The sequence below is a fragment of the Rhinolophus sinicus genome, chromosome 15 (genome assembly GCF_057876585.1).
Source record: "Rhinolophus sinicus isolate RSI-liver-muscle chromosome 15, RSI-T2T, whole genome shotgun sequence".
Lineage (NCBI taxonomy): Eukaryota > Metazoa > Chordata > Mammalia > Chiroptera > Rhinolophidae > Rhinolophus > Rhinolophus sinicus.
The window spans coordinates 101,029,633-101,054,028 of NC_142515.1; the positions used below are offsets into that span (position 1 = coordinate 101,029,633).

At 38.9% G+C, this 24,396-nt stretch overlaps 1 protein-coding gene across 2 annotated transcripts in view; it reads left to right on the top strand.

The window, feature by feature from the left end:
• GALNTL6 (polypeptide N-acetylgalactosaminyltransferase like 6) overlaps nucleotides 1-24,396 on the top strand; it is a 934,503-nt gene that overhangs the window by 900,096 nt on the left and 10,011 nt on the right. For both annotated transcript variants that reach the window (XM_019733270.3, XM_074338318.2), the window contains exons 11-12: nucleotides 8,995-9,111; nucleotides 16,873-17,022. In XM_019733270.3, coding sequence (XP_019588829.1) covers nucleotides 8,995-9,111; nucleotides 16,873-17,022 — 267 coding nt within the window. The remainder of the gene's footprint in view (nucleotides 1-8,994; nucleotides 9,112-16,872; nucleotides 17,023-24,396) is intronic.

A 24,396-nucleotide genomic window follows, 5' to 3' on the forward strand; every position in this document is an offset into this window, starting at 1 on the left:
GCAGCCGTTAGCAAGGAAAAAACATCTACAGGATCCATCCTGAGTATCACAAAGCAAGGCAAAGGGATAGATTTGGAGTTGAGAGGCAATATATTAATAATTGGCACAGCAGACAATTTCCAAATCTGCATTTCTTACCCTGATTTCTTTTCCATACTTCAGACTTCTGGATGACTATTTATGGATGTCACAAAAACGCCTAAAACGCAGCATGTCTTCTTCATTTATCCACGTGCAAATTGTTGTCAAGTCCTGTAAATGCTATCTGAAAGATGCACGTGGAATATGTGTCTCCCTTTGAGAAAATATATTCTTTGGTATATTCTATCACTACCACTACCATAGTTCAAGTTCTGATTTTCAATTAGAACTGGTACCCATACTTACAATTGCATAACTCTCAATCCATCTTTCCTATTAACACCAGAAGTTATTGTCTAAAACAAGTTTTCTTCTCAATAATTCTAATAATTCCCTCTACCAACAGAACAAGTTCTAAACTCTTTATCTTGATATTTAAGGCCCTTCACAAAAGGTCACCAAACTACCTCCCCAGTCTCACTTCTCACTGCATTCCTATATTACCGTGACTAGTACTGCTATAAAGCTAACATTCATTGAGTACTTCATGTGGGCCAGACACTAATCACCTTACATGTATAATCTCATTTAATTCTCACATCAAATTTATCAGGCAAGTATTATTATCTTCATTTTACAAAAGAAAAAAAAACTAAGACAAAAAGAAGTTAAGTAACTTGCCTAACTAAGTCAAATAGCTAGTAACTGGTAAAATCAAACTCTACACTTAGGCAATCTAATTCTAGCATCTATGTTCTTACATGTATGAGGTGTGACAATTAAGTTCATGAACTTGTTGCAGCGATGCTGCTAACCTTTTTCTGATATCAGAAGGATTATTCATTATGAATTTGTACCAACTGGACAAACAGTTAACCAAGTTTACTATTTGGAAGTGTGAAAAAGTAAGACAACCTGAACTTTTTGCTAATAATTCATGGTTCTTGCATCATGACAATGTACCAGCTCACACAGCACTGTCTGTGAGGGTTTTTAGCCAGTAAACAAATCACTGTATTGGAACATCCTCCCTACTCACCTGATCTGGCCCCCAATGACTTCTTTCTTTCCCTAAAGATAAAGAAAATATTGAAAGGAAGACATTTTGATGACATTCAGGACATCAAGGGTAATACAACAACAGTTCTGATGGCCATTCCAGAAAAAGAGTTCCAAAATTGCTTTGAAGGGTGGACTAGGCGTTGGTGTCAGTTTATAGCTTACCGAGGGAAGTACTTCAAGGGTGACCATAGTGATATTCAGCAGTGACGTATGTAGCACTTTTTCTAGGATGAGTTCGTGAACTTAATTGTCCAACCTCATATTATACTTCTGTCCAAAAATAAGTAAATATACAAATAAATTTAACTAATAACACAAAAGAGCTGTACATCAAAAACTACAAAACACTGCTGAAGGAAATTTTAAAAGATCTAAGTAGATGGAAAGACATCCCTGTTCATGGATTTGAAGACACTAGTGTGAATTACCCAAAACACTGTGTCAGTACCACCCAAAGAACTATAGACTCAATGAAATTTCTATCAAAACTCCAAAGGCATTTTTGCAGCAATAGAAAAACTCATTCTAAAATTCCTATGCAATCTGAAGGACCCCTGAATAGCCAAAACAATCTTGAAAAAGAACAAAGTTGGAAAACTCACACTTCCTGAATTCAAAACTTAATACAAAGCTACAGTAATCCAAAAAGTGTGATACACATATGATTAAGCAATCCCACTTCTGGGTACATATCCAAAGGAAATGATTCATTATCTCAAAGAAATATCTGCACCCCCATGTTCACTGCAGCATGATTCACAATAGCTAAGATAGGAAAACAATCTGAGTATCCTTTGATGGATGATAGGAAAAAGAAAATGTGGTATTTACACCCAATAGAATACTACTATTCAGCCATTAAAAAAAAAAAAAAAAGGAAATCTTGCCTTTTGCAACAATACGCAGGGACCTTGAGGGCATGATGCTAAGTACAATAAGTCAGACAGAGACAGACAATATATGCTCTCACTTAGGTGTGGAATCTAGAAAAGCTGAATTCATAGAAATAAAGACTAGAATGATCATCATCAGGGAGATGGTAATCATAGGATACAAACTTCCAGCTATAATATAAGTTCTAGAGAGCTAATGTACAGCATGGTAACTATAACTAACAGTACTGTATTATATACTTGAAAGCTGTTAAGACAGTAAATCTTAGATGCTATCACCACAAAAAAACAATAATTATGTGAGGATATGGAGGTGTTAACTACCCTTATTATGATAATCATTTCACAAGACCTATGTGTATCAAATCATCACATTGTACACTTCAAATTTATACATATATACATCACCAATATCTCAATAAAGCTGAAGGGAAAAGTGCAGTACTCACATAAGGACAGACACATAGACCATTGGCATACATTAGAGAGCCCAAAAAGAAACCCTCAATGGGGAAAGGACAAATGGTTGAACAAATGGTGCTTGGAAAGTTCTGGCTATCCACTGTTAATGGGTTGAATTATGCGCCCCCCCCCCCCCCCGCTAGAATTCATATGTTGAAGTCCCAATCCCCAGTACCTCAAAATGTAACCTTATTTGGAAAGGGGGTAGATGGGTAGATGTAATTAGTTAAGATGAGGTTATACTGGAGTAGAGCAGGCCCCTAATCCAATATGACTGGTGTCCTTAAAAACAAGAGGAAATTTGGACATAGACTTATATACAAGGAAAATGCTGTGTGAACGTGAAGGCAGAAATTGGGGTGATAGATCTACAAGTCAAAAAAAAAAAAAGCCAAAGCTTGCCACAAACCACTGGAAACTAGGAGAAAGGCATGTAACAAACATATTCTCCCTCATAGCCCTCGGAAGGAATTAACTGTGGCAACACCTTGATATCAGAATTTCAGCCACTAGAACTGCAAAACAATAAGTTTCTGTTGTTTAAGCCGCCTAATTTGTGGTATTTTATTATGGCAGCCCTAGCAAACTAATACATCCACATGATGTAGGAACTTTTTCATCCACATGATGAATGAGGTTGGAACTTTACCTTATACCATATATAAATTTTAACTCAAAATGGATCAAAGACATGGGCCAAAATTATAAAATTATTAAAATAAAACATAGGGGGAAATCTTCATGGCATTGTATTTGGCAATGGCTTCTTAATATGGCACCAAAAATAGACAACAAAAGAAAATATAGATAATTTGAACTTGATTAAGAATGAAAACTTTTGTGCATCAAGACAATATCAACAGGGTGAAAAGGCAACCTACAAATTAGGAGAGAATATTTGCAAACCAAAGATCAGATAAGGAATTCATATCCAGAATATATAAAGAATTCCTACAACTCAGCAACAACAAAAAATCAAATACCTTAATTCAAAATGGGGAAAGAACTTGAATAGAAGTTTTCCCATAGAACACATACAAATGCCAAATAAATACATGAAAAGATGTTCAACACATTAGTCATTAGGGAAATGTAAATCAAAACCATAATGAGATACCACTTCACATCCACTTGGATGAGTATTATTAAAAATAAAAAATAAGCATTGGCAAGGACATGAAAAATTAGAACTACTGGGCATTGCTGATGGGAGTGTAACATGGTATAGTCACTATGGAAAATATTATGGGAGTTCCTCAAAAAGATAAACATAGAATTACCATATGACCCAGCAATTCCACTCGTACTTAAATACCCAAGAGAACTGAAAACAAGTATGCAAATAGATATACTCATATCTATGCTCACAGCATCATTATTCACAGTAGCCAAAAGGTGGAAACAACCCAAGTGTCCATCAATGGATGAATGGATAAACAAAATATGATTGATAGATATAGGCATAGGTGATATAGATATTGCATGCAATGAAATATTCAACCTTAAAAAGGAATGAAGCTCTGGTTTATGGTACAATATAGATAAACCTTAAAAACATTATGCTAAGTGAAATAAATGATACAGAGGACAGGCATGGTCCACTTATATGAGGTATCGAGACAAATTCATAGAGTCTGTAGACTAGAGGTTACCAGGAGCGGGGGAAATGGGCAAGTTCTTGCTTACTGATTACAGAGTTGCCATTTTTGGGGTGATGGAAATAGATAGTGGTGATGGCTATGCAGAATGTTGAATGTCCTTAATGCCATTGACTTTTACACTTAAAAATGGTTAAAATGGAAAAAATCATATTACGTATATTTTACTACAAATTTTTTAAAGCCCATGAGGAGGTGTTAAAGTCCTGTGAGACTGGAAAGGAGAGGAAAGGAATGGAACATTCAGTATTAAGGTCTAGAATCAACAGAGACAGCTAATTGATTGGGACGGCGATGGGGGTGAAGTATGGGTGTATCCAGGTTGACACTCAATTTGCCGGACTGAGACCTTGGGAGGCTGCTTAGGACACTATCAAGGTTAACAAGTGATCCACAATGGAAAAATAGATCAGGAGTGATAGACCATGGCTTGTTCAGTGGTGGTCTCTTTGTATTTGAAGGGCCAGTGGGACATCTCGTAGTATACTAGAAATATAATCTGACGGTAACATCACCCCATTGACCAGTATAGTCGATTCAGCTGAAAAAGTAAACAAATAAATAGTAGCTAACATTGACTGACCACCTAAAGTGTACCAGACACTGTGCAAGCACTTTGTGTGTGTGTGTGTGTGTGTGTGTGTGTGTGTGTGTGTGTATCTATATATATATATATCAGTTTAATCTTCACAACTACCCTCTGAGGCATGATTGTCCTCATTTTACAAACCTCACGCTGAGCCATACCAAGTATGAGCCATTCTCTAAAAAGGTCTTTCTCCTCTCAAATCTCCATATTTATGTACATTTCTGATTCCTAAGGCTACCATGTCCTTCTGTCATTTCACTCCCGAGATTCAATTCTACTCGTCCTCCAGAGCCCATTTCAAAGTCATCCGCTCTCCAAAGTGTTCCAAGCTGTCTCGCTCAGAATTGATCATTTCCTCTTCAGTCCTCACTTAGCGTTTAGTAATCTAACGAAATGCCTTCTGAGTGATGTCTCCCCAGTCAGACTGTGGGCTCCTTGAGAGCAGAGGCTGTTTTTCCTTTGTCTTTGAATCTCCATCAGGGCATCTCAAAGTGCCTTTCATTCAGAAGTACTCCTAAAATGTTGACTTTTTAATAAATGGATATGCTAAGCTTTGAAAAGGAGTGCATGGCTAAGATGTAAGGGAAATTTGCTTGTCCCTGATGAGCAGAATCCAGACCTGCTCAGTCTCTATTCAATTCTCTTTCCGTATGACACTTGGGTCTTCTTTCTTTCTAGCTCTGCATGTGAATTTACATTCTAAAATCAACTACAGTCCGTAAAAGCATCTTGATTCCTTTTGCCACATTAAAGATTCATGGACAGAAATAATTGGGAGTATCAAGTATGTTCGCTAATGTCCTCATTAGACCAAACGGGAACCGATTCTTCTTTTATTTTTCACTGTATACCCAGGATGTAGTGTAGTGCCTGGGACATAGCAGACACTTAACAAATATTTGTTAAATTAATCATGGACCCACTACTTCTTACTTAAAAGACCCCAAGGCTATGGAGGGAGTTAGCAAACAATGCTCTCTCATTTGTTAAACTGAGGCTTGTCTCCCTAACAACCAATTAAATTACCTACCCTACACCAACTGGCCACCTTGGCGTTTATACCACACTCCTCTTCTCTTGTACCTTTTATAAAACCTGTGTATGAGGAAAGAAAAAAACATTCAAACTGAGCCTGACTTCTCTTGCATACCTAAGAAATCCTTTCCTCTCTTCCAAGATGTTTTCCTAATCCTCACCCAAAAGGAGATTATCTCTGTAATCCTGTCACACGTCCTGATTCCCTTTTCCCCTATTTTTCTTCTTCCCTCCCATTCCTCATCAAGCACCACCTTACTTCTAATCCTGTTCAGTGTCTCTCAGGATTCCTTGACAGTTTTACTGATGTCAAACCCTGAAGCTGGGCATCAAAGGAATAAAACACGAAAATGATCTATTCTGTCCTAGATCTAGTCAGCATTCCACATCCAAGATTTGGAGTGTGTGTCCATGTGTGAATGGTTCTACTACCTACAGCCAGATGTTGAGCCCATGTTGAAAAACAATACATCATTTATAAATTTTCTTGTCTCTATTTTTTAAACTTTATTCAAATGAGTAAGTAAATATTCTGTTGGAATCTTATTTACCTGTTTATTATGATGGAGTTGCGTTTGTGAGCAAAAGGAGAGCATATGAATATGTGCTGAAGAGGTGGGAATAAATAGAAAAGGGAGTGAGATGCATGTGAGAATGGCCTGATATTAATCTTGTATCCAAGGCTCTATCTGATTTTGAACTGTCAGCATTTCCTCTCTGGCACCATTGTTTGCTGGATTTTACACAGATGTAGACAGTTATGCCTTTGAAACTTGAAATTTGGCTTCCAAAGCAGCTTAGCCCATAATCTACCCAGATATCATTTGAGTGAGAATTTAGAAAATTCAAGGGTTTAAAAAATAGGGTCTCCTCCATTCCTGCCAGAGCCCTTTCGAAGCTCCGAGCATTTAGAAACAAAACCAGGCTCTCTGATAAGCTTTGGTGTGAATCACAGGCAGATCTGGCAGACTTGCCACTCAGTGTTCCTGGCTTGTGTATGTTCTTTTATTCCCCACATCCTCCTTTTCCAAGAGGAGAGCCTCTCTGGTGAGTGAGCGCCATGCCAGCTGACAAAGGAGAACAAAACATCGCTCTCTGTGGCCAAGCGGCCATAAACCTATAAGCAGCTGCTTTTTTCCTAAATGTAATTCAGAGCTCCTAGTCTCAAGTAGAGGGAACAAAAGTGCCCTGAAGAGGTCTTTGGCATATACTGATACTGATTCTCTAAGAAGAGTGTGTCTGTGAGTTAAATGGCCCACGAGTGAAAAGACAGTGCTGCTCCGAGTTCTTGCAGGCAGCTCTCAGGTTAAAGACAGCTTTAGAAATCAACACTCTGCACTCAGATAAGGAGATCAAATAGGAGCTTTACAGAAAGTGCCAGGCTCAATGCAGCGATAGCAAAATGAAACTTTTGACCTTCTAGGTATTTCTGTTTCACCAAAAGAAACTGTTTTCACACATCAAGGCACTGATTTTACAAAAGGCACATTTGAAGGTTGGCTCCCCAAATTCCATAGTAAAGTTCCTCCCTAGTATTTGTTTAAAGAAAGTGGAGAAAAAGTATAAAAAAAAAAAAAAAACTGAGAGTGAACCAGGGCACTGCAACACCAGCCAAGTTCATGATTTCCCCACACACTACTGATGGGAAATGCAATTAGTTTGCAAGGGGTGGGAGAGAGACAAGCGTTTTCCCTAATTCAGGGTTCAAACTGGGAACCTATGCATTCTAGGAAAATGAATGCAAAAGTGTTTGTATGTATTTACTTACATTTCATTTGTTTTTGAAAAAGTGTTCACAGCTTGCCTTGGACTCTCCGAGAGGTCTACAAGCCAAACTAGGTTAAGAACTGTTGTCCTGTATCCTACATTATTATTATTTCACATTCCCTGTCGTCAGGGTCAGAGACCCTGAAAGTAGAGGTTTGATAGTGCAAGATGAACTCAAGCTGTTGCCAAATTCCCTCAATAAGGAAACTGGTACCCACCACATTGATTCCCTCCTGAATGACATCATATCAACCTCTACTCCTGAAGTAAATGAAACGTGAGCTAGCTCCCTCCACTGCCATCTCAACCCAGCATCGCTTTCATGTTACCCAGTGTACTTCCTAACCATCTTCTCTCCACCTCACTGCCCCACCCCCAGTAGGATAAACTCAGGTCAGACCCTCATTCTAGGCCAAAGAACCTTGACTAAACTGAGGAGCTGTGTATATCCTGTTGTTGTATCTATTCTTACCAGCATCTAAAAGGATTATTATAATCCAGGATTATATAAAGCCATAAAAAAAGGATGAGACAATTGGGCTTATCTAAGCATATACACCTAAGTAACAAACTATAAACAACATCCAGTTCTACTACAGGATCTGATGCTAACAGGAGAATTGGTGAGATCATCAGGTGGGAAGATTCAACAACGGGACACGCCTATGTCCAAACTTTCTGCTGCTGTTTCTGCCGTTGATACTTTTCATAGTCCACCCTTTTCCCACCCCTAACTATTTAGTTCCTTATATCAGTGTTAATATAATACTCGTAAAAAAAAAAAAAATTACCAGTCATTTTTTTTCTCATTCTGCAACTTTTCGAAGTTCAGAGTTTACGTAGAGAATCTTCATTGGGTATTGTATTGCACCAATAGTGCTGACTTTTCTATTTTACAAATACTCCAGGGTGACCTTTTTAATTTATCATCCAGGCGTAGACCAAGACCGCCCAGACAAACTGAACCATAAGGTCCCCATATCCTGTGCAGAGCCATCAGTACTTGGTGATTCACTCAGTCCCCTCACACACTTCAGCTGTATCACCTGCCTTGTGTTAGATCTCTGTCCCAGGAGAGATGTGGGAACAGCAGAAGATGCTTTTCAGCGAGACGATAACTAATTCCAAGTGAAGAACTATCTGAAAAGGGAAAAAAATCTCCCATTTTACAAAAGTCACGAACTTGATGCTGCTCCCGATGTTGCATTTCACACATTCCTTTGTGGCTGCAGTTTCCCTGTTCAGCCATCTCATGTTCTTTTACATGCAGACCAGACCGTGTTATATTTACTTCCTCGTTTTTTTCCTCCATAAATTCCACATAGACTTAAGGCACCATTCAATAACCACGTAATGTAAAAAAACAACTACAGAATCTATACCAGCATTGTCAGAAACGAGGTAAAACAAAAAACAGCGTCAAGCTCATCTTTTCTTCTTTCCACAGATTCGAAATGTGGCAGCCAATCTCTGTGTGGACAGCAAGCATGGAGCCACGGGAACCGAGCTAAGGCTGGACATCTGTGTCAAGGATGGTTCTGAAAGGACGTGGTCTCATGAACAGGTACGTCAGCTCCCAGAAGTCATGGGAGTTTGGGGGGCTGAGGCAGGTGTGAGGGATACAGTGGGAACAAATGTCAGATGGGATATGTGGGACCTGGGGTGAGGTCCTGGTTCTGTCACCAACCAGCTCTGCACTTAAGGGCAACACTTAACTTCTTTGTTTCTGTTTCTCCTCAGAGCAGTTGCGATCATTGAGATAATGTATAAAAGTGTGCTTTCCATACAGAAAGGATAGTAGGAATGTTGATTGTGACCCTAGGCTTATATTTCCTTTCCCAGAATGATGGTTTTCAAACCATGGAAAGCCTGTAGAGAGCTGTGGAACTCTTCCAACTAAATTCCGTGGTTCTAATGAAAAACTCTTTGTTATTCTAGAAGTTTGTGTGACTTTATCTAATCTTATTTTTCCCCTCTGGCTGAATACTTTACATACACTTCTTGTTGTTGTAGTAGTTTGTAATCTTACACATGAAGGATAAGTTGGAGCGAATCATACCCCAACATGGATTTCATGGGCGACATTAAAATAATTTCTTGTTTTTGATTTAAAAACATTTCAGTGCAGCTCAATTTATGAAGTGAGGTGTGATTCCTGACCCGCTTTGAAACTAGACAGTCCTCGTAAGGGCTTTCCTCACACTGTGTCACCTGTAAGAGAGAAAAGATAGTGGGTAGAACCATGTCTGCCCTGTTTCCGTGTTTTAATTTTTAATTATAAAATATTTCAAATAGGAAACTGTAAAAAATAGTATAGCAGACATTTGTGTACCTGTCATGCAAATTTAACAAGTACCCACAGCTATTGCCATATATTGGGTTTTTTTAATAAAATTCACAGATACCGTTGAACCCCTTTTCCCCATCCTACACCCCTCGCTCCCTCTGCAAAAGGACATATTCCAAGTTCAGGATAGTACATCCTGATGCCTGTGTTTTCTGTTCCCCAGAATGGTGTTTAATGCCTGTCTTATGGAAACCAAAAAATAGACAAGCAGTTTCCAGTAAGGCATTAGTTCTGTTCTGTTCGCTATATTCCTCAGGCGTCTATCTTGTTTATTAAACTAGTAAAGACCCACTGTCCCCAGCCTAGGATATTCCAGTGTTCAGGTGTGCTGAGTCAGCATGGTGGCACGTCCCTCACACCTGTTCCTTCCTCTCCCACCTCCAGCCTGCATTACAGTGGAGAGCAGCAACATTTAGGAAAGCAGCAGTGAGCCAAGTTCACAGCACAATTGCTGAATCAACACCGCCCCCCACCCTGCTGGTAATCTGATCCTTGTACTCTCCTCCCACAGCCTAGCGGAGTTCTAGGAGGACCTTGGGCCTTGCAATCAGGCCAACCTAGATTTCAGCCCGTTTAACCTGTGTATCCTAGTGAAGTTGTTCAATCTTTCTAGGCCATAGTTCCTCCATCTTTAAAAGGGATAATCGTATCCATTTCACAAACAGGGTTATTATGAGAAGAAGTAATGCCTGTGATATTACATCTTGCCCATGCAGTAGGTGCGGAGTAAATATACTTTCCTTTCTGCCTTCTCACAATTCCTTCCCGCAGAGCGCTGTACACTAATACCAAATTAGAAACCTCTCTCAGCCCCAAAGCAGCTGCCAAACACCCAATACTGTTTATCGTTCACTGGACTACATCCTGCAGTGTGTGCACACTTATCAGATGGGTTTTAAAGAAGACTGCAGCTCCAAGATTTACTGATAGGAATGAAATGTCAGTAAAAACTGACTTGCCTCCTCTTCCTACCTCTATCTATGAGCACCAAGGGATGTTACCAGCGATGTGAGACATAGTGTTGGCCTGTTACCTCCAAGAAGCAATTCTGACTTCAGCCTGAGAGCACGAGAGAAGGCTTCAGAGGCCTATCAGGAAGACTGGCATCTAGAGAGGACAAGGATATTTTCAAAAAGAGAAAGAAAAAGAACATACTATAAGGAAAATCTTTGTTTGTAGGGCTAAATTCCTGTCGACCACCTCTATTCAGCCCAACCAGAAAACGCACCTAGCCAGCTGGTTGATATGAAATATGCATACCTGAATGCCTGAATCAAGTTTAATATTTCTATCCTCTGGAATGTTCTAGAATGAAATATGCTCTGAACTGCAGGTTTTATTTGACAACTGAAAATATGTATGTGTGTGTGTGTAAATATGTGTGTGTGTATATATATATATATATATGTACATATATTTATATAGATATATGTAAAACCAACTATATGGGATATACACTTTAAAAATTGTTGGTTCGTTTCCCCACACACACACCCCAGGCTACAACTGCAAAAATCTATGGCATGTAATTCAAGAAATAGTCAGCAGAGGGCAGCACTAGACAAGCAGACAACTACCTAAGAGGAACTAAAGAGACCAGTTAATAAATCTCGTTAAAGATTTCCAATCTCTAGAGACTCTGAAAACAGAGCTACAGAAGATTAAACAGGTTGATGGGAGGTGAAAAATGAATCATATTTGAAATATGTATCACCATATATGTATTGACTTGGAGGTTAAAACATTGCAAGCTGCTTTGTTTTCTAGTAATTAGCTATAAGCTTCATTCAATATATTACTCAGTAACTTACAAGAACTGGCACTCATTCGTCCACATTTAGATTAAAATTCCTGAATAAGGAAGGAAGTATATTACGACAGGAAAATTATAGGTATTCTTTTTGATTTGAAAGCATTCAAAGAACACAAAAGGGGCACTTGTTAGGGTTGAAATGATCCCTTTTAAAATAAAAATGGCAAAAATAAAACACAAATGAATAAACACAATAGTTATATGGGAAATAAATGAGAGTCCATTGAAGCACCTTTATAAGAAAATGTCTTTTGTTACAGAACACCAGTGATGACTAATTTAGCTTCTATGAAGGAAGCAAGTGTGTGATTCATCTTTCCAGAGCCATCTATTTAGCTGTGTGATATCACTATAGCATTGTGTGCTGGCTTTCAGTTTCCTTTAGGGACCAAGAAAGAAAACTAAAATTAGACCGTAGTAAGACTGTAGGTCTGGGAAGAATACTCCCTAACCACCATTATGAGTCCCTGGGAGAGGAGAGCAGAGGGAAGGGGAGAGGAGTTGAGGGGAGTTGAGGGGAGGGGAGGGGAGTTGAGGGGAGGGGAGGGGAGTTGAGGGGAGGGGAGGGGAGGGGAGGGGAGGGGAGGGGAGGGGAGGGGAGGGGGACCTCTGTGGCTGTTTGGCCAGGCAGCAGGCTCTGATCTCTTCCTGGGGAGGAAGCACTGCCTGAGGAAGCAGACAAATGCTCCCTTTCTGAGACCTGGAGAGGAGATGTGCGAAGAGGTGGAAGCAGGTCACTGCATGTAGTGAAAGGACAGATTCCGGGAAACACAATCTCACTCTCAGGATAGAGCACACTGATGGGTGCAAATAGGAAGAAGGAATGTGCACCATCTCAGATTTCTGCCAACCACGTAACAGTGAAATCAAATATCACTACCCACAGAGAGAAAAATATTTTCCATCTCAAGTCAAGGTAGCAAGATTAAGATAAGAGGTCTGTTTGCAATACCAAGTCCAGTGAGCTTATTCATACAATGCAGTACAGATGCAGGCGACTGTATCGCGATAGTATTAAAGCAAAAAAGTATGAGTTACATATCATTCTGAATCTATGTTTAAATGTATAACTTAAAAGAAGGAAATAGAGAAATTAACATCAATTTACTCTAAAATTGAGTGATTTGAGGTTGAAACAATTCAAGTTTTCATCCAGGAATCCTGAGTGAAATCTAAATCCTTCTGTCAGTAAGGAACAGCCCAGGGGTAGGAGACAAACTCTGCATGTCATAATAACGTCGCCCAAAGCAAATAGGAGAATGCTTTCATAATGTCTGCTTGCTTCTGCTTTGACAAGATTTCACACACAGCAGTGTGCCTAATGAATGAAACACTCAATGCTTGATTGGTTTGACATGGCCATTAGGATACGATAAATGGCAACAGAAAGCATTTCAAAAACGTAAGAGAGAAAAATTTTAGCTAATGGTAGATGCAGAAGAAGAAAAATTGATATAATCCAAAGATGCGTCACGTGGGATGCAGGAAAGTGATAACCACGTGATGATGATGATGATGATGATAATAATAAATAAAACATTGAAGACTACAGGCTAACAATCAACAAACCTAGAAACAAGAAATAAAAGTCACTTAAGGATGCCCTGAGATACAATTGTGACAATATATAAATAAATCTGTTCAAGATACAAATTTGCTATAGCACAGGTGTTCTTTTGGACCTAAGAGATCCATTTATTAAAAAGTAAGTTAAATAAAACATAAGAAAGTAATAAGTAAGAAAAACTGTCTCAAGCCATTTAACCTCTGCAGGCCTGATTTTCCTCAACTATATAATGAGAGATGTGCTAGGTAATAATTACAGTCCCTTTCAGCTCTGGCCTTGTAAGAGAACAGCAGGTCCTCGAATAATGTTGTTTTATTATAACACTGATGAGATGCTATAGAAAATTCACTCATGTTTATGTCAATTAGCCTATGGTAAATAGCTTTCATTATATGTCATTTTCCTTAAAGTCACAGAACCTATCGATGGCGTTAAGTGAGGACTTACTGCATAAAAAACAAAAAGAGAGAGAGAGACAAAGAGGGAAATAGATAAACCAGTAAAGGCCACTGGTTTCTGCATTGGTTGGACTGCTTATAGTACCGAGGAAATTTGATATTTGAATAAAATAAAGATTTAATCAGTGCTAATGGTAGGTTTATAGGCCAGGAAATTTCTTTTCCAGTGATAGGTAACTAAGCCTAGACTCACTGAAGTTGAAAGTTTTACAAATAATAATTATGGTTGATATTGTTGCAATTAGGAACAAACAGCACAAATTCATTTGAGGGACTAAAAAGACTAATTTATTCATTTGACAGTTATCTCAATACACTTTCTGTTAATATAATGATGGCAAGTGTTCGTTTATTTGGTAGAAATTTTAGTGGACATTTATTCTGAACTGTTCTGGGTGCTGGAAACACAAAGATTAAAAAAAATATGATTTCTGCCATTAAATATCTCACCGTCTAGTGAGAGATACAGAAATGTAAATGGACAATCATGATGAAATAAATTAAGGGATGGGGAGAAGTAAGGGGTTCAAAGAGGAAGGCCGCCTAGGTGAATGGAAAGCTGAACTGAATCTTAAAGAAAGACGAACACTCATTGGGTTGGCTGGTGAGTGTTGACCTTCCAACCAGGGGGGCACCCATGAACAAAGTCACAGAAGGGAAAAGCCTGGTTAGTGCAAGGGACTGCAGATGTTTTCTTGTTGCTGCAACCTAAGCTCAAGGAAAGACACACAGCTGGAAAAAAAAATGGCAAAGGCAAGATTGTGGAGGGTTCATTATATGTTAAGGAATTTGAACTTTATTCTCTAAGGGTTACGTGAAAATATTGGGGGATTTTTAGGTTGAGAGGTAACATAGTCAAATAGGCATTTCAGACACACTTCTCTGGATACTGAGGAGGGAGAGATTGGAAGGAATTTAAAAAGGAAGGTAGGAAAAAAACTAAGCAGGAGGTCATTTTAGTAGTCCAGAGCAGAAATATTGAAAGCAATGGTAGTGGAAATAGAAAGGAAGGGACTACTTCCAGCAATATTTAAGAGACAAAAATGGCAAGACTTGGTAATTGATTAGATGAAGAGAGTGAGGGAGACAAAAGAATTAAAGATACACCCACATTGACAAGTTGAATGATCTGAACATCGACTAAAACAAAATATAGGAGTAGAAACAGGCTTAGGAGGTAAGAAAATCAATTGAATTTAGGGTATGTTGAATCTGAGATGACCCTAGGACATGCAGTTGGGAAATCCTACATAGAGTTAGACATAACAAGGATGATGAGTTATCAGTATATTGTCAAGAGTTGAACTGAACATGTTCAAGACCAACCAGAGAAGGTGCAAGGACAGTGGGACCAAGGGAGAACTCCGAGCATCACTTCTGTTGAAGAGATGGAAATAAAAAAATGAGGGACATGGGCAAGATAGAGTTATAGGATAACAGGAGCATGGTATTTCAGTGAGTTCTGAGTTGAAGGGAGTGATCAAAATCAGACATGTTGAATAAACATTTTTCTGTGAGAAGTTACTCTGCTGCCCAGGATTTGAATGAATCTAAAAATGTCTCAGGCCAATCGTATTTAAAAAGAAAAAAAAAAGCTAGGAAAAGAGATTACACAGTTCTTCATAACTAACTTAACCTAAAAATCCCTTGTCCTTCTATTTAAAGCGTTCTCTTTTGTCCTGTCTTCCGGGGAAACAGACTAGTCACTGTACTCAATCAACTTTCATATATTTGATTTAGATCATTTTTTTCTTATTGTTTTAGATCATTTACCCCAGTTCTTTCAAGTTTTCTGCAGTTTCCCCACCATTTAATTATTTTTGGTTTTGTTGTTGTTATTGTTTTGTTGTTGTTGTTTGGTGGTTGTTTTGTTTTTTGTTGTGTTTTTTGTTTGTTTGTTGTTGTTTTGGGTTTTTTGGTTTTTTATTTTTTTATTTTTTATTTTTTTGCCATCCCTGGAATTTTACCATGTCGTCTACATTTTCTTTCCTGGGTAGTACTTAAAAACAGAAATATACTGAGGGCCTGGTCAGTAGAGGGGTGGAGTGTATTATCTATATACAGTTCAGCATTGTGTTTGCTTTTGTATCAAGAGGGCCTCCTTGACACCTCTTTATTTTGCAGTTCAATTTGACTTCACACAGACAGACCTGCCCTAAATCCTATAGTAAGAATTATATGACCTTACTGAAATTTTAGAATTGGAAGCAATCATAGGGTTCATCTAGTTTATTTTCCTACTTAAGGATTTTTCCTATTGCACCTCTCCAGTGGTTGTCTAAGTCAAACTCAAGAAAATACCCTTCCTTTACAGGAGTGTGTATGTGTGTGTTTAATTTAATACATTGTACAATCAATTTAGTGCATCATATATAGCATTTTTCAAATAATAGAATGGGATGAATAGGATAGACTAGACTAAAATAGGGAAAGTTTGGATGGAATATCAGAGTGTATTAAATGCAATAAGGATAAATATCAGTTCATGAAACTTGTTTCAGTTTAGAGAGAGGAAGTTTTTGTGTGTGTGTGTGTGTGTGTGTGTGTGTGTGTGTGTGTAAACTGTATCTCTCACCGTGAGTTACAGTCCAAATTTTTTTTACATTGCCGTGCAGAATTACTCTTACCAACCCCAGGTAATTAATTTGCCTGTTCTTTACTTCATCAAGCTTAGCTTTCATTTAAATCAAACTTTTCAAGGTGCTAGCTTCAATCCAGCTGAACTCCTGGTCTTTTTTCAGCTCATCTGCTCACTTAGGCTAACTGTGTAGCATTTGATCCAGTATCATTTTATCTAAATGAAGAATGTGAAGAGCTTCATTGAAGAGTTTCTTCTTCTCCTCCTTCCTCTCCCACTTTCCCTTTTTGCTCCCTCCACCCTTCATACTACCCTCTATTATTTTGTACTTAACTGGAAACTTGTTTGCATTTTTGGCACCCTGGGCCAAAGGTGCAGCTGTCACTGCTATAAGCACTTTATGATACATGCTTTTTTCAGCACCTTTATTATGCTGACACATGGTTCTTTCTTATAAATCACAAAACACATTGAAATTGCTAAAAGGCATAACTTTCCCTGCTCTCGGATCTCTCCAAGTTAAACTCACTGCAGCTTTTCTGCTATTCACTTTGTTTATTAGCTCTTTACTTTTGGATGGAGAGAAGATATTCGACCTGGTGAGCCGCTGCACACCCGAAAATTCTGCTTTGATGCAATCTCACACAACAGCCCAATCACTCTCTATGACTGCCATGGCATGAAGGGAAACCAGCTCTGGGGATACCGGAAGGTAAGAGTCAGCTCACTGCAGGCATTCTCAAACCGCTGGGCTCAAGATTTTCTAACTCAAAGTTTTCTTTTAAAACACACTGTTTGATGTAAATTGTTATCTGGACATGTGCATACGCATTTGATTCATACACTTGGAGACCACCAGCAAAGGATAGGAGAAAGATAGAGTGGGTAGGAAGCAGCATGCTTGTGGCTTTGCCTGTTATGCATACGCTCATCACAACCAGCATACTGAAAAATGGCCTTGAACCAGAACACTAACACTGCAGGGAAGGGATGAGTTGTAATCCAGATAACTCCCACTGGGGGGGACCACCAACACAATAAACACCTGAACACGTGTATACTTTTTTTCTTCCCAATCTTTTTTTTGTTTTTTTCAGGTGTACAAAACAATGTAATAGTTAGACATTTACAACACTTACAAAGTGATAACTCCCCTCCCCTAATCTACTACCCCTCTGACATTATATGTAGCTGTTACAATTCCACTGACACATGTATACTTTTTAAGAAACCCAATTCTCACAGAGAGTGAGGGAGACAGAGAGAACATACATCTATTCACTTATTATATATCTCAGGATCATTTGCTTGTGAGCTAAGCAAATGGGTTAAGACAAGAACATGTACACAAACATTTATACATTCATGTAGTTGTACCATGTTTCCCCGAAAGTAAGACCTAGCCAGATAATAAGCTTTAATGCATCTTTTGGAGCAAAAATTAATATAAGACCCGGTCTTATATAAGACTTGGTCTTAAATTATATTGTATTATATAAGACCTGGTCTTATATTATATCATACAAGACTTGGTCTTAAATTATATTGTATTATATAAGACCTGGTCTTATATTATAGTAAAATAAGACCGGGTCTTATATTAATTTTTGCTCCAAAAGATGCATTAGAGCTGATTGTCCGGCTAGGTCTTATTTTCAGGGAAACACAGTAATTGTTGCAACACTTATATAGAAAGTGACCCATTTGTAATTTGGCCAAAATCCTGCCCAAGTATAGCAAAGGAAGACTTATTTGGGGAATTTAAAAATTTTAAGAATGATAAAATTAACATTTAAAAATAGGGAAAAAATAGTTCAAAAACAAATATAAAACCACATTTTTTTAATGGCTTGGTAAAGAGCAATTAAATTTTTATTTTTAAATATTTTCATTAGGTTGTCTTCTGTTAACTTTTTAGGATACTATACAGTTGTGTTGTTGTTTTTCTTTCTTTCTTTCTTTTTTTTTTTTTTTTTGAAGTTTTCTGGTTTTCAATTGGCTGCCAGTTAGCAAGCACTTCATAGGCTCGATTCTGCCCCTCAGGTTCGTAGAACTGCTAGGGGCCTTCCCAGCCAGAGAGATGCCCTCTGTTTGCCTTTTTTTTTTATTAGTTTCAGGTATACAAAACAATGTAATAGTTAGACATTTATTATTTATATCCCTCACACAGTGACAACCTCCCTTCCCCCATCCACTACCCCTCTGACATCGCACACAGCCGTTACATGTCCACTGTCTCTATTCCTAATGCTGTTCTCTGCTTCTTGTATATATATATATATATATATATATATGATTATAGTTGACATTCATTATTGTTCAGCTTCAGGTGTAAAGTGCAGTGATCAGGCATCTACATCATCCCTGAGGTGGTCTCCCTAATGAGACAAGTGTCCATCAGATACCGTACAAAATCTTTACAACATTATTGATTATATTCCCCAAATTGACTTTCGTATCCTTGTGGCAATCTTGTGGTTACCAATTGTGCTTTCTAATCCCCTCACCTTCCCCCTTGTCCCCACCCCACTCCCATCTAGCAACCCCTCAGTTTTTCCTCTATGTCTCTGAGACTGTCTCTGATTAGTTCATTTATTCTTTTCTTTAGATTCCACATATAAGTGAGATCATATGGTATTTGTCTTTCTCTGTCTGACTTATTCACTTAGCATAATGTTCTCTAGGTCCATCCATATTGTTGCAAATGGTAAGATTTCATTCTTATTTACGGCTGCATAATACTCCATTGTATAAATGTACCCCAGTTTCTTAATCCAGTCGTCTACCGATGGGAATTTTGGTTGTTTCCATGTCTTGGCAATTGTGTATAGTGCTGCAATAAACATAGGGATGCATAAATTTTTTCAAATTAGAGTTTTGGATTTCTCCAGATAGATACCTAGGAGTGGAATTTGTGGGCTGTTTGCCTTTTTACACTTTGGCATAATTCAGTTTTAGCCCAGACTGTGAGGAAAATGTCATACCCATCATTTTAATCATGAGCTTTGGCTATCCTGTGGCTGAAGTAAAGTCAGTGTCCCCTGAAATTACAGAAAGTTAAAGGGAAGAATCTACAGAGAATCAATATGGGAGGGGTCCACTGGTTCTGATACTCTTAGAGGTGGGCACCTAAAATTATACTCACATCATTATACCCCCCCCCAAAATCTGGCAGATTGTGGTTATATGTCCAGAAAAAAATTGTGAAATGTCACTTGTTCTATCCTTCTACAAAACAATTTAAAGTAAAAAACAGCTAAGAAGAAGATGGCACCGGATATAATATAGGAGGTCACTGCAATAGGGAAACCTTGCCGTTTTCTTTATGAAATAGGTTGATTAATCTCCTCAAATTCTTTTGGTACGCAATATGACTCAGTCTGTGTGTGGTGCAAAAAGGAAGTTGTTTTGTTTTGTTTTTTATGGTTATAGTCTGACCTTTAAGAAGTTCCTTTCTGGGCACATCAATGAAATCCCTGCTTTTCCATTTGCCTACTATGCTGGTGGTCCCTAATGAACAGACCATTTCTCATTACTGTACATTTATAGCATGAGAGACTGAATACTCAATAAGGTGCAATTAAGCCCAGAAAACACGGCTGTTTTCATTAGTGAGCCTACAAAAGCTTACAGATGGATGTGACCAACTAATACATGTGCACACAGAGCTCCTGGGGAGAAAGAAAAAAACGGCTGTGGTGATTTCAAAAGGTAACTTACAGCTTTAACACTTTAAACCTTTGCAGGATCCTCAGGGACCTATGAAAGGGAACCACTAGATGTAATCGTGCTGTGGCTCTTTTCTCAGATCTTTTTGTAGCTGTCGGCCCTGCATTGCTTAGCAAAAGGTTATATTCACTGTGTATTTATATAACAAGCAAGGTATTTATACATAATCAGGAACATGCCAAAAGCTCAAAATGGAAAGTTTCTGAAATATCTCATCTTAGTCGATGACTCAGGCTTATTCAAATATACCTGTTTTGGAAAATTCCTCCCTCGTCTATTTTAAAGGCTGTTCCCAAGGCGTTAAGAGAGAAAGAACAAAGAGAGAAGCCTCTCTGGGGTCCCCCCTTGTCTGTTTAGAGGCACTACTTGCTTCTGGGGGCTTCCAGATACGTAGTTGACCAATATTTTGAGTCGGCCTTGGAGCCCCCGCCCCCCTTTATTAACATATTCATGAATCAACAGGATCCTGAAGACCCTACTAATTGCTTAAAGGACCTAGTGGGTCATCTCCTAAGCTCCTAAGGTAATCATCATCATCGCCTCCAACTGTTAAGGCGGCATTTGGGCTAGTGCTTTACACACATCCCCTCAAACCTCACAACTTAGATGCTATCAGGTGTAATTCACAGAAGGAACTGATACTAGCAGATTTGTGGCAGAGCCAACATTCAAGCTCAGATGCATCTGGCTTTAGAGTCTCTACTCTTTTCTCTGCCATTTCTCAAGAAATCAGATCAATATTGGGAGAGTTCCCCATGCCTGTTGGATTCAGCACCACAGATAGCAGCCAACCACCCTCTGACTTGGTGGAGATTTCTTGGAGATGGAAGGTGGCCAGAGCTACCTTGCTTGAATGGGTGAAGGTTGTTATTGGGGCCCATTTCCTGACCTATCCTCAGCAGTCAACTCTCAGTTATTGTTTTTGTTTATTCAGGAAGTTTTTTTCCAGCTTTATTGAGATATAATTGACATACAACATTGTATGCGTTTAAGGTGTGCAACAATGATTTGATATAATGTGTATGTTGCAAAATGATTGCCACAATAAGTATAGATGTGTGACTGCCACACATCTATTGCCTCACCTACTTAGTTTTATTGTGTGATAAGAACTTTTAAGATTTACTCTCTTAGCAATTTTTAAGTATACGAAAGAGTACCATGAACTATAATCACAATGACATATGTTACATCCCCAGAATTTATTCATCTTATAACTGGAGGTTTGTCCCTTTTGAGCATCTTCACCATTTCCCTTACCCCACCTCTACCCCAGGGCTTTCAGTTATTTTTAGCAATGGGTCTTTGACACCACAAAAAAAGAAGGGATCCCTATGCTCTGGTCTTGTAAGTCAGTTCAGTTGCACAAGTGAGTCCCACAATAGCAGGTACCCAGGATAAGGAATCCCATGCTTGGTTTTCTTTTACCACCAGGGGGACCCCTGTTATAAGCACAAAGAATTGAGGCAACCTGGGTGAAAATATTTACATCACCAACCAACCTCCAACACAAGAAGCTGTCTTCCCTCCTCTTCAACCCCTACATCTAATTGGTCACTAAGACTTGTCAGTCCCCTCCCCTGGCCAATACCTCCAAAATCCATCCACTCTTTACCATTTCTATAGCCCCTGCCTTGGTTGTAGCCCTTCCCACCTTACTCCTGAATTATTACAATAGCTACCTAAAGGGTCCCCCTGCCTCCGTCCTTTCCCCCTCTAACCCCTCTTCCATCCTGAAGGCAGAGGGAGCTTCTACAAAACCTGATTATTGCATTCTTGTATTTTACAACTTTACTTGGTTTGCCATTGAGTAGAAAGTGAAATGCTTCCGCCTCCCAATTCTTAGCCTGACCCTTCACAATCTGGTCAACGTAATGGTTGTCTGTCAGGCCTAACACATCCGATTCACCCTAACACTGGAATGTGCTTTTGAATAAGTTATTTTGCATCTATGATTTTCACCTTCCTCATCAACATAATAGGAGGATAATTAAGTGAGATTAACCATGTAAAATTTCTAGCAGTTTCTTACCACATGATTACATTTACATCCACATGGGTGACAAACACACTTTTTATATTCCTAATAGTGGTGAGGTAAATCCTGATACACCACATCACTACAGCAATCTATCCTAAGTAATATAGACTCTGGCTATGTACACACACACACACACACACACACACACACACACACACACACACAAATTCAGAGCTATCTCTCATGTCCTTTTCTTTTTTTGTTTTTTTTTTTTTGTTAAGATTTTTACTAGGGAATAGGAACAGGACTTTATTGGGGAACAGTGTGTACTTCCAGGACTTTTTTTCCAAGTCAAGTTGTCCTTTCAATCTTAGTTGTGGAGGGTGCTGTTCAGCTTCAAGTTGTTGTCCTTTTAGTCTTAGTTGTGGAGGGCGTAACTCAGCTCCAGGTCCAGTTGCCGTTGCTACTTGCAGGGGGCGCAGCCCACCATCCCTTGCGGGACTCGAGGAGTTGAACTGGCAACCTTGTGGTTGAGAGGATGCGCTCCAACCAACTGAGCCATCCGGGAGGCAACTCAGCTCAAGGTGCCATGTTCAATCTTAGTTGCAGGGGGCGGAGCCCACCATCCCTTGCGGGACTCAAGGAGTTGAACTGGCAACCTTGTGGTTGAGAGCCCACTGGCCCATGTGGGAATCGAACAGGCAGCCTTCGGAGTTAGGAGCACGGAATTCCAACCGCCTGAGCCACCAGGCCGGCCCGTGTCCTTTTCTTTTAAGTAAACATTTTTATTGGGTTTCCCCAGATGTATACCCTGAAATGAGAATTTGAGGACAATTGGTTTATTTGGGCAATGTCTCCAAAAAATCTCGGTAGGAAGTGAGGAAATGAAATGGGGAAAGGATGGGCATCAATAAGAGGCGCATTATCTAGGAACTAGAGCTCAAGCCTGCTGACGATCTCTGGAAATTGTATAGCGCACACATCAGAAAGCGAGGGATTTGGGATATTTATACACCACTCCAATTGGACTCTGGTTAGGATTACTCCTGAGAGGAGCAGAGTGTATTCTGTGACACCCATGGGCTGCTGCTCTTACAGACAGAACTATTGTTGACACCAGAGAAAGCCCTTAGGAAGACAGGTACCCTGGCCAACTGCGGGAAATTGGATTAGCATGCACTGAAATGGTGAGGCCTGAAGAGCTATGGGCCAAGTACAGATATTACATATGAGAGTCTAGTTGCTCCACAATCCTTGTCAACACTTGGCATTGTCAGTTTCTTTTTGTCCTCTTTTCATTCTGTGGTTGTAGAGTGATAGCACACATTTGTTAGCTGTTTTGGATATTGCCTTTATGAAAGAACTGTTAAGTCTTTTGATCATCTTTAACATGGACTATCTGGCTTTTTCTTACTATTTTGGGGAGATATGTGTGTGTGTGTGTGTGTGTGTGTGTGTGTGTGTGTATCCCCAAAATAGTAAGAAAATACATATATATATATATATATATATATATATATATATATATAGAGAGAGAGAGAGAGAGAGAGAGAGAGAGAGAGACAGAGAGAGAGAGAGAGAGAGACAGAGAGAGACAGAGACAGAGAGACAGAGAGAGAAACAGAGAGAGAAACAGAGAGAGACAGAGAGAGACAGAGACAGAGAAGTGCTTTGTTGAATATATGTATTATAAATATCTTATTCCGGTCAGTGTCTTGCCTTTTCTCTCTTGTGGAGTAGCTTGATGAAGAGCTAGTCTATATGATTCGTGTTTTGTGTGTCCTTCTTAGGAAGTCTTTGCCCACACCAAAGTCACAAAGGTAGACTTCTAACTCATCTTTGGAAGCTTTATTGTTTAATTGTCTACATTTTGGTATGTAATTCCATGAAATATTTTTATTTATATGTGTACAATGTAAGAGAGGGTTGATTCTCACATTTATATCCAATTGATCAATCACCATTAATTTAAAAAGACCATTTTTTACCCACTTGCAAGAAGTTATAATCAAGGGGCCTTATATCCATGGGTCTGTTTATGAATCCTCAAGTTTTTACCATTTGACTAAATAGTCTTAGCCATACAGAAGATAAACTATAGAAATAAATTAGCTTAATCTAATAAGAACTATCCAAAAACCCACAATAGCCATCACTTTTAGTGGTGAAATGTTAAAGCTTTCCTTTAGAGACTGGGGATAAAATACGATGTTTGCTATCATCGCTTTTGTTCATCGTTGTACAGGATAGCCTATCAAGAACAACCAGCCAAGATAAAGAAATTAAAATGTATAAGAGTTGGAAAGGAAGAACTAAAACACTCTATTCACAAATGATATAGTGGGTATATTAAACATCCAAAAGATTATACATCTA